The sequence below is a fragment of the Oncorhynchus keta genome, chromosome 15, assembly GCF_023373465.1.
Source record: "Oncorhynchus keta strain PuntledgeMale-10-30-2019 chromosome 15, Oket_V2, whole genome shotgun sequence".
Taxonomy (NCBI): Eukaryota; Metazoa; Chordata; class Actinopteri; order Salmoniformes; family Salmonidae; genus Oncorhynchus; species Oncorhynchus keta.
Window position 1 is genome coordinate 32,335,765 of NC_068435.1, and position 11,792 is coordinate 32,347,556.

The 11,792-nt window shown below is 42.9% G+C and overlaps 1 protein-coding gene across 1 annotated transcript in view; it reads right to left on the reverse strand.

Annotated features, from left to right (window-relative positions):
* LOC118395126 (kelch-like protein 14) overlaps positions 1-10,906 on the reverse strand; it is a 53,266-nt gene extending 42,360 nt beyond the window's left edge. Inside the window, exons 1-3 of the mRNA XM_035788901.2 lie at positions 10,337-10,906; positions 8,544-9,447; positions 1,125-1,246 (exon numbers count right to left, since the gene is read on the reverse strand). Coding sequence (XP_035644794.1) covers positions 1,125-1,246; positions 8,544-9,424 — 1,003 coding nt within the window. The 5' untranslated portion in view covers positions 9,425-9,447; positions 10,337-10,906. The remainder of the gene's footprint in view (positions 1-1,124; positions 1,247-8,543; positions 9,448-10,336) is intronic.
* Between the last annotated feature and the right edge of the window lie 886 nt (positions 10,907-11,792).

The window sequence follows — 11,792 nt, forward strand, 5'->3', positions numbered from 1 at the left end:
GGTGTATGTAAACTTCCGACTTCAACTGTACCATAAAATCAATATAATTATGAATTTTAGAATTATTCAATTCATTGTCAAACATTTGCGGGAAAAAATATATTTTAACATATTATTGGGCAAAAAAGACCCACACAATTATCTTTTGGCTTTGCAAGGTTTATCAAGACGTCCATGCATGTCCAATTACCAAATGGTTTTATCATCTTGGAGGGATGTTTTCTCCTTCCCTCGCTCTGCTATCTATCTGGCATGTTCAATATTTTATAATAATATATTATAACTTAATATTATTGTATTTTAAAGCAGCTGGACAGTAACATGTAATTATATAATGTTAGATCTACACTTCACAAGATTATTAGATTATTATAAATCTGGCCATGCATCTTTGCCAAGAGATTTCAGCAAAAACAAGGGAAACCAGGCAGAAAGCTCCACGCCACAGGGCTGTTACTGTAAAGCCACGCTCAGTTTAAAAAACGTATGTTCAAAGTGATAGTGATACATCATTACCTCTAGGATTTAAGGAACTCCTTTTGTTCTTCCCTTCAATTTACCTGGAAATGAACCTGTGCTCAAGACAAAACCTTAGGAATGTTCAACTTGAAAAAAAACAACTTCTTAAAATCCTGTCATTGATTTGTGGTTGAAATCTGGTTAAATTATTATGTCGATTACTTTTTGTGAATTCAACCCAAAAATCGATTAAAGGGACATTTCACAATTGTTCAATTTAAGGTTCATTATCTTCAGCCCCACCACAACATCAACAAATGTGAATACGGTGTATTTTTATGTTTTGTAGTCAAAAATATGCACACCAGATGATCAACAATGTCATTAGAAGCCATTTTGACATCATCTGGTGTGCATTATGTGATTCTAACCAACTATAAGTAGGCAAAGGTTTGTAAACACTTATCTTCCTCTATCTTTCTGACCACAAAACATAGAAACACTCCATTATCACATAGGTTGAAGTTGGGGTGTTGCTGGAGATGGAGATGATGAATATGAAGTAGAAAAATGTGTACGTTGACACGTTGGCATGTTGATTCCTCTTTATTAAATAAGCTTATAACAGAAAGAGCATATCGGTAAAAGATCGGGTTTCTACTCACTAGTGAGGATCTTCCATGTCTTCTTCTCGTCATCGTAGTACTGGACCAGATTACTGGGGAGTCGATCGGGTCCAGGGGGCAAGCCACCCACCAACAACAGCATCCTCTTATTGGAACGAATCCTGGAGTAGTGTGGGTGAGGAGGTGTTGAGGGTTTCGGGGTGTAGAGGGGGTTGGGATTTGGAGCGATTCGGGTGGAGGCGTTGGGGTGTGGAGGTGGGTTAGGGTATGGAGTGGGTTGGGGGGGACAAGAGCCGGGAAACATAGATTACATAACAGATATAGATTAAATAAAACAACCAGTTGCACACATAAACATACAGAGAACCGTTTTTGTTGAGTAGAAAGCCAATTGTAACTAATCCCAACAACGTCATTGTGTTGGTAATCATTGAATTGTAGCCCATTGTCGTGACTTGACTTTAACATTAATCTGAAGACTGTTATTTATCTAATGAACTAACTATGTTTAATTGTTGCCCAATTCAATTAATCATGTAACTAACTCATTAGGATCTGGGGCACCACAAGAGTGGTTCTTTAAAGAGTTCTCCCGAATTAAACTCTAAAAGGTCTTTCCCAGTCACATCTATAACCAGTCAACGTATTAATCAGAACCTCATATCATGTCATTCTGAACAGTCGTAACCTTGCATCTGCAAAAACCTGAGCCTTAATTATGATTCAGTACTACACAAATTGGTTGAATTATTTATTTATTAGCTACTTAAATGGGAATACAGATAAACATACACACTCTGCAACGATTATTGACTGGAGACTTAACACGCTGAAAATAGGTCCCTAGCGGAATGACAACAACATGGCTTCTTGTTAAAGAAAAGATAGAGAGACATAGACACTTAACATTGCAACATTCAGAAACTACTACCACCTAATGTAACCATATACTTTGCACACGAACCGCCGCCCGCTTTGAGAAAAAAATCATTAATGTATTTACGTGAAATGCCTGGGTTCGCCGGGGGTCTCTCAGTGAACCGGGCAGCCTTGGAAAGGGGGTAGGGAATTTTCTCGGCATGCTTGTAAAGCTCTGACAATCCGAAATGGGTTCCAACAAGTCTTCTACTGTTGTCCTTCTTCGTAGTTATCCGGTATCCGGTGACTTGTCGTTGGGTCCTGAACAGAACTACAGAGTTGATGTTCCTTCCATTTTCTCTTGAAGATGCTTCTTTGAAGAAATAATGGCCAGCCGTATCGATGGTTCCCCAGTGTGGTGATGAGAGTAGCGTAATAAGATGGTTTGAGCATAAATTCACTTTCGAAGTAACTTTACTTAGGACAGCTAATCCGCCATACCAGTGATTGTCCGGGAGGTGAGTTTATCGTCTCCACCTCGTGTTGAGATTCAAAGTTCAAACCATTTTAAACATGTAGCTGAAGCTTCACACTTTTCTGGTCCCGTGTTAACTTCTTAACCCATCCTTTATACCCTTTGCTCGAAAGGGGCGGTTCCGGCAGGCTGGCACGCTCCCTGACCTCACTCCAGGGCGGTGATTACTCACTGTGCAAAGTTATGGAAAACACTTAAACACTTATCATTTTCATATTACATGCACAACGCTTAGTGTGGAAACTTCATATATGTAGTGTGTATACTTTCCAAGTTACAGTATTTCCTTCATAACATTTTTAATGACATCACAAAATAACAAACAAAATTACATTAGTGTTCTATAGTTCGCCTCAGACCATTCCCCACGTTCTACGTTAGAAATATTGTTCCACTATTCGCTTTTGAACATGTTAGAGTTTCAGCAGGAAAAAGGGTCTGTTGAAACAAAGCACATTCCTTTGGTGAATCTTGAGAGCAGAGGCCTGGATCTTCTCCCTTCATTTACAACAGGACGTGAATGTCAAACCCCACTAGTTATTTTCTCCCCTCTCTGCAGGTGAGAGGGGGTCTGATTGAAGTTATTCATTGCAAACCTGATCTATTTGGATTCTCTGGACAGTCATGACACCAGGGACAGCGCATTTGGAAAGTAGTCAGACCCCTTTCCTTTTTCCACATTTTGTTACGTTACAGCCTTATTCTAAAATGTATGAAATTAAATGTTTTCCTCACTAATCTACACACAATACCCGGTAATTACAAAGTGAAAACAGGTTTTTAGACATTTTTGCGAATGTATTCAAATAAAAAACAGAAATACATTATTTACATAAGTATTCAGACTGTTTGCTCGGAGACTCGAAATTGAGCTCAGGTGCATCCTGTTTCCATTGATCATCCTTGAGATGTTTCAACAACTTTCTTGGAGTCCACCTGTGGTAAATTCAATTGATTGGACATGATTTGGAAAGGCACACACCTGTCACCTATATAAGGTCTCACAGTTGACAGAGCAAAAACAAAGACATGACAGGGACAGAGACAGGATTGTGTCGAGGCACAGATCTGGGGAAGGGAACCAAAATCATTTCTGCAGCATTGAAGGTCCCCAAGAACACAGTGGCCTTCATCATTCTTAAATGGAATACGTTTGGAACCACAAAGACTCTTCCTAGAGCTGGCCGCCTGGCCAAACTGAGCAATCGGGGGAGAAGGGTCAGGGAGGTGACCATGAACCCGATGGTCACTTTGATAGAGCTCCAGAGTTCCTCAGTGGAGATGGGAGAACCTTCCAAAAGGACAATCATCTTTGCAGCACTCCACCAATCAGGCCTTTATGGTAGTGTGGCCAGACGGATGCCACTCCTCAGTAAAAGGCACATGACAGCCCACTTGGAGTTTTCCAAAAGGCACCTAAAGGACTCTCAGACCATGACAAACAAGACTCTCTGGTCTGATGAAATCAAGATTGAACTCTTTGGTCTGAATGCCAAGCGTCACGTCTGGAGGAAACCTGGCACCATCCCTACGATAAAGCATGGTGGTGGCAGCATCATGCTGTGGAGATGTTTTTCAGTGGTAGGGACTAGGGGACTAGTAGCGCGCACTGCACCCGGCCCGCCACAGGAGTCGCTGGTGCGCGATGAGACAAGGACATCCCTACCGGCCAAGCCCTCCCTAAGCCGGACGACACTAGGCCAATTGTGCGTCGCCCCACGGACCTCCCGGTCACGACAGAGCCTGGGCGCGAACCCCGAGTCTCTGATGGCACAGCTGGCGCTGCAGTACAGCACCCTTAACCACTGCGCCACCCAGGAGGCCCAAGACTCTGAATGTCCTTGAGTGGCCCAACCACAGCCCAAACTTGAAACTGATGGAACATCTCTGGAGAGACCTGAAAACTGCTGTGCAGCAATGCTTCCCCTCCAACCTGAAAGTCTTGAGAGGATCTGCAGAGAAGAATGGGAGAAACTCCCTAAATACAGGTGTGCCAAGCTTGTAGCGTCACACCCAAGAAAACTCGAGGCTGTAATCGCTGCCAAAGGTGCTTCAACAAAGTACTGAGTAAAGGGTCTGAATACTTAAGTAAATGTTTTTTATTTTTAATACATTTGCAAAAATTATGTTTTTGCATTGTCATTATGGAGTATTGTGTGTAAATTGACAAGGGAAGAAAATGATTGAATAACATTTTTGAATAAAACTGTACAGTAACAAAATGTGGAAAAAGTCAAGGGGTCTGAATACTTTCCAAATGCACTGTAACTGTATTCTATATGGAAGATTTAGATAACAAAATAATGTTTCCCATCATGGTGGAAAATCCATATTGGCCAATGCTAAATGAGCTATATTACAGTAGATCACAGCTGTAACGTCTTAACAATCACGCGTATGTACATGATAATACTTCCTATGTATTTGGTAACAACATTCTGAAAAAACCTACACTCGATCCCTCCGATGTCAACAACTACAGACCAGTATCCCTTCTTTCTTTTCTCTCCAAAACTCTTGAACGTGCCGTCCTTGGCCAGCTCTCCCGCTATCTCTCTCAGAATGACCTTCTTGATCCAAATCAGTCAGGTTTCAAGACTAGTCATTCAACTGAGACTGTTCTTCTCTGTATCACGGAGGCGCTCCGCACCGCTAAAGCTAACTCTCTCTCCTCTGCTCTCATCCTTCTAGACTTATCGGCTGCCTTCGATACTGTGAACCATCAGATCCTCCTCTCCACCCTCTCCGAGTTGGGCATCTCCCGGCGCGGCCCACTCTTGGATTGCGTCCTACCTGACAGGTCGCTCCTACCAGGTGGCGTGGCGAGAATCTGTCTCCTCACCACGCGCTCTCACCACTGGTGTCCCCCAGGGCTCTGTTCTAGGCCCTCTCCTATTCTCGCTATACACCAAGTCACTTGGCTCTGTCATAACCTCACATGGTCTCTCCTATCATTGCTATGCAGACGACACACAATTAATCTTCTCCTTTCCCCCTTCTGATGACCAGGTGGCGAATCGCATCTCTGCATGTCTGGCAGACATATCAGTGTGGATGACGGATCACCACCTCAAGCTGAACCTCGGCAAGACGGAGCTGCTCTTCCTCCCGGGGAAGGACTGCCCGTTCCATGATCTCGCCATCACGGTTGACAACTCCATTGTGTCCTCCTCCCAGAGCGCTAAGAACCTTGGCGTGATCCTGGACAACACCCTGTCGTTCTCAACTAACATCAAGGCCCGTTCCTGTAGGTTCATGCTCTACAACATCCGCAGAGTACGACCCTGCCTCACACAGGAAGCGGCGCAGGTCCTAATCCAGGCACTTGTCATCTCCCGTCTGGATTACTGCAACTCGCTGTTGGCTGGGCTCCCTGCCTGTGCCATTAAACCCCTACAACTCATCCAGAATGCCGCAGCCCGTCTGGTGTTCAACCTTCCCAAGTTCTCTCACGTCACCCCGCTCCTCCGCTCTCTCCACTGGCTTCCAGTTGAAGCTGCATCCGCTACAAGACCATGGTGCTTGCCTACGGAGCTGTGAGGGGAACGGCACCTCAGTACCTCCAGGCTCTGATCAGGCCCTACACCCAAACAAGGGCACTGCGTTCATCCACCTCTGGCCTGCTCGCCTCCCTACCACTGAGGAAGTACAGTTCCCGCTCAGCCCAGTCAAAACTGTTCGCTGCTCTGGCTCCCCAATGGTGGAACAAACTCCCTCACGACGCCAGGACAGCGGAGTCAATCACCACCTTCCGGAGACACCTGAAACCCCACCTCTTTAAGGAATACCTAGGATAGGATAAAGTAATCCTTCTCACCCCCCTTAAAAGATTTAGATGCACTATTGTAAAGTGGCTGTTCCACTGGATGCCATAAGGTGAATGCACCAATTTGTAAGTCGCTCTGGATAAGAGCGTCTGCTAAATGACTTAAATGTAAATGTAACATGTTAATAATATTGTAACCTCTAAATACAGAAAATCAGCTTTGTAATATCACAGCTGTTTTTTCTCTGAATTTATGATAAAGCTTTCAATAAAGCTTGTTTTTCATTTGGTTTCGGTCTAAAGAGGGTTTACAGCCTAAAGATATCTGTTCAATTAGGTGTGAATTCATCAGAACTTTTCTACAGGGTGCCAGGGTTCCATACAGTGAGGCAAATAATATTATGACTGGACAATACACAGTAGATCAACTACTACATAAAATCTTGCTATTCCATTGGCAAAGACTCTCCATGTGATAGTTCTGAGCCAATTGTGCAGCGTATTCTTGAGCTGTGGGGTTGGTTTGTGAAACACAATTTCAGGGCCACATACTTTACTGTACATTGAGTCCGGTCATCTAATTAAGTGCAATGCAATTAAACAACTAACCACAAAGTAACAGTCGTTTAAACAACATTGGCCATTAATTCCAGGCATTTGCATCCGTTCTCGTTTTACGATTGACTAAATGACCGCCCTCTCATGCACCCACTTGGATACTGGCCGACTCGTGTTTTGGGGGGTTATTCTCACCTGCAAATGGCCACTAAACATAGATAAGGCTAATTCATTGAGGGGAGAGAAACAGTGGATTGTGATATGAACATGAGCAGTCTAGACCCTAGATCTGTGCTGTGTCTGGACCCATCTATGGGTATCTCACTGAGACTACGAGGCAATGGCTACATGCTACAGCACATGCAGGCCCTCTCCATTCCACATAACTTTTTATTGGATGTATTTTTTTGGAGTACTTTCCGAATGCACAGTAACCATTTTCTATATGGAAGACTTAGATAACAAAATAATGTTCCCTATCATGGAGAAAAAGTCCATTTTGGCCAACGTAATATGAGCTATATCCAGTAGATCATAGCTGTAACATCTTAACAATCATGTGAATGTACATGATAATACTTCCAAATAATAGTGTTACCTCTGAATACAGAAAATCAGCTTTGTAATATCACAGCTGTTTCCTCTCTGGATTTATGATAAAACTGTTTATTGGATTTCCACTTATGTGCTCTATAAAGATATTGTGAGAAAGAAATAGTGAAATTACCCTGGTAAATAAATAGTACCCCACATCTGCAAGAGAATTGTTGATTTCTATTTTCTACAATACTGTGCGAATATTTTTCCAATCATATAGTCTACTGTTTCTGAATGAAGCAGATAACGTTAGACAAATATAAAAGTCAAAATTGCTCCATAATACTTGAGACTTATAAAAACTAAATTGTGTTCTATAAACAACGGCATCATAAAGCACTGCCAATCAATCATCTTCCTGTCAACATCCTGTCCATTAATTATCTCTGAAAATGCTCATCATGACAAACAGACCATAACAAGCATACCTGGCCATGCAGTACTGTATCTCCCATGGTTGTGTACTGTAGGTGAGGCAGACCAAGCAACTTTCCTAAGTATGGATCACTCAGACCTATAACTCTATAACCCATGAGTTGTTTTCCATTATTTGCTAATAAAGAAATATACCTACTGGTTGTGTATAAATAGGTTATAAGTGATATAGGTGATATCTACCCAAGTTATGTCAACACAAATGTTAATGTGCTCTTATGTCATATTTTTAGTTATGAGTGACCTATATATTTTTGGAATATATAGGAAATAAGAATAATTTCTTATTTCAGAAGAAATGCCTGAATGTACTGTACAACTATTGACTAAATGTATGTTCCTCCATATGTTATGGACTTAAAACCTTTACAGAGAAAAAACTATTTTACCAAGAGTAACTAAGTTATATAGTGTAGCGTTGGAATTGAGATGGTATGCAAAATAAGGTAGACCATTCTAAAGCATCCTCACTAACCCTAACCTTATGCAAGTATGCAATATTAGTACCTTTACTAACCTTTGCTAACAACATCTTACACACCACTCCTAACCCTTATTTGTGTGTGTGTGTGTGTGTGTGTGTGTGTGTGTGTGTGTGTGTGTGTGTGTGTGTGTGTGTGTGTGTGTGTGTGTGTGTGTGTGTGTGTGTGTGTGTGTGTGTGTGTGTGTGTGTGTGTGTGTGTGTGTGTGTGTGTGTATCTGTCCTCACCTGCTGGCTGTGGTCTGCCTGCAGTGCTGTCTGAAGGGCATCAGGTGGTAGTTCATGGCGTCCATCAGCAGCTTCTGGCATACAGGGTCACTCCTCATGAAGTCAACCGACTGCACCCTCTCCACCAGCTCTGGGGCTGGGATGAGGGCGAAGCGCAGCCTCTTCATCAGGTCCGGGGCGTAGTGCATGCGAGTCTCCCGGTCATGCTCCAGCCAGAGGACCGACATCTGGAAGAGGGCCAGCTCCGACTCCACTGGGGGCGGCAGAGCGTCCAGCATGGCGCACATCTCCTCAAAGTTCAGCAGCAGCACATCTTCCACCAGGTATTTGTTGGCCAGCTTCTTGGTCTCGTCCAAGCCGTGCAGCGCCGCGATCTTGCAGATCTGCTTGTAGTTCTGCACAGAGATCTGGTCGTTGAGGAACTGCACGCTGAGCTTGGTGATCTGAGGGACGTTGAGGATCTTGCTGACCGAGAGCACCTCTTCCACAGTGTCCAGGGAGAGCGTGACATTGGCAGTGTACAGGTACTCCAGCACTAACCGTAGTCCGATGGAGGAGCAGCCCTGAAGGACCAGGTTGTTGATGGACCGGGGGCTGGCCATCAGCTTGTCATCTGGGGAGGAAGACGGGGTACCACTGCTCCCCTGGTCTTTGTTGTTGTTGTTCCCTTCGTTGTTTAGCATATGACTGCTGGAGAAGAGACACCTGAAATACTGTGAGCAGGATGCCAGCACGGCTTTGTGGCAGTGGAACTGCTGTCCCTGGGCAGTGAGAGTCACATCACAGAAAAGCTGTTTCCTCCATAGCAGGTTGAGCCCGTGCAGCAGGGTGTCACTGTGTGTAGGGTCAAAGGTGGAGGTTCTATCACCGGATCTGGACATGACTTCCTGACTGTTAACGCCACCTAGGCAACAAATACACCATGCAAGCCATTTAGCCTACCGCTAGCCCATTTAATTGTGAATAACATAACATGATATCATCATTACAGTCAGGATGGAATTGTCTCTATACATTCACGTTATACCGAGCAAAATGGTTAAATGGTGGATATACACACGACTGAACTTGGAAACCGTCATGCTGCTCCCTCCGATATTATTCTACAGTGAACAATATCGTTCAGTCCGGTATCATTTGAACTTTGGCTCAGGTCGGAAGAGAAAACAAAAACGTATAGTCCCAATAATGTGCTATTCCCTTGATATTGTCAGTCGTTCAAGACAAGATCATTTTTAATGGACGCTGTTGTTTGAAGCGCACTGTCAAAACAAAATATTATAGGAGATGCTGCATCGCCTTATTTATCTTCGATAACGCAATTTAAGTTGTTGGATAAGAGGAAAAGGCAACCCCTACGGTGCCGTGCACGGATACTATGCAGCATTCAGCTAACACTTATCGTTCTCCTCTTATCTTGCTGCACTCCCACAATGAGGAAATTTACACATCCACAAATGCACGCACGGAGTGATACAAAAGCAATTAGTTTGTCCCACACACAGCCGACATCATCACTGTGCGTGTGCGTTTTCCCTTATACCTGAGTTACGACTATTCAGACTTGAGTATCCGAAATTATTAATTCAATGCAGCTATCCCTCAAATATAAATGAAACACGCACATGGGTATGTTGCTGTATAACGCCAAACATGCATTTACTGTATGAAATATGTTTGTAAACTTGATATAAGCGTCCTGTACTACCTCGTTTCATAGTCGCCACATTTTCTAAAGCGCCTGTCACAACTAAATGATGTGAGCAGCTTGCTTGAGAACAAGCCAAACTTACCTGACTTACGATCTTGACAAAAAAAGAAAGTAAAGCTTTAGGTTCCCAATATTCTCACTTGGCTTTCCTTTGTTCTCCTTTTTCTTTTGCTGTATTCCTTTCCTTTAAAAGTCTATGGTCGGTGCCTCAAAATAATGATTGATTTCAACTCATAAAGTCACTATTTCAGGTTATTTGTTGACGTTGGTAATTTGTTCTTCTGAATTAACAAGAAGTGTGTGAGTGTGTGAGAGGGAGCTGTGCTTTCTGCAAGAGAAGAAGAAGAAGAAATATACGTGTGACAAATTATGCTACCAAGAAACAACACATCATTATCCTTGGGCCTGGGGCTCAGTGAGTCGTAACGAGAGTAATAGGAAATCCACGGTTGGGGAGAGAAACGGTCGTGCATGGCCGGTGGAGAGAGACCATGCAGGGGTATGGATGCTGAAGAGACTCGCAAAATTATGGCTCAAGGCTATTGTAAAAACTGTCGAGCGTAAATGACTGCGATTTCAAACATCTATGGAAGAAAGAAAAGAGAAAGGGGGAGAAAAACCGAGTCTTTCCCTCGCTGTTATAGAGAGAACCGTCAAGTTTTAGTGCGCATTGCTAATTAGTCAATTTCTCTCTGCCTTCACAGCCCGACGACTTTGCTGCTGAGCTGAAACTGCTAATTTCTGGGACCAGCCTTTTTTTGGCTGTGAACTGGATGGATGAATGGCTTGTCTCGCACAAATGACAAAAAGGCTGCCTTAATCTCCATCACCAAAATAACCCCTCATCTCATTCTGCTCCTGCTAGTCCTTCAAAAAATGCTCTATACAAACTTTAGTGCTTTATATGCATCACATTTGAACATAGAGTATCGTATTACATGTATAATACTTGTCAAAATTTAATTATGAAACATATTTTTCTATGTTTGACAAATCATAAGGCCATCATTCCAGTAACCAGCCACATTGTATCAACTTAAATTCCTATGCATAAAAACATCCATTATATTATTATCTAAAAGCAGAAGTTAACTTTCAGATACTTGCAGCTTGATAGACTAATTATTGTGGCATGGATGTAGTCCTGCATGGATATAGTCCTGCTGTAGAGCCTACACAATAGAAGGGATGAGTGTAATATGAACCGGACTCACATGATCCATCCTGTGTGGATAGGTTTGATGTAAGAAGATACTCTTTCTATATATTCCGCCTACACATCACTACAAATGAGCCCATGCAAAATAGGCCTCAACCTATTTTGACAGCATTTGTAAGTCATTTCACCTTAGAGTTGGTGTACAGATGCACTGTCAACTTGAATAAAGACACACCACATATTTGTCTGATATTTGGTCTTTTATAACTCATATTCAGGTGGGTCAATGAGTCAGCCATCTTCAAGGCCTCAATGAAGGAGCTCTTGAACACATCCACTGTTATGAGCATGTTACATACAGTGCCTTGCGAAAGTATTC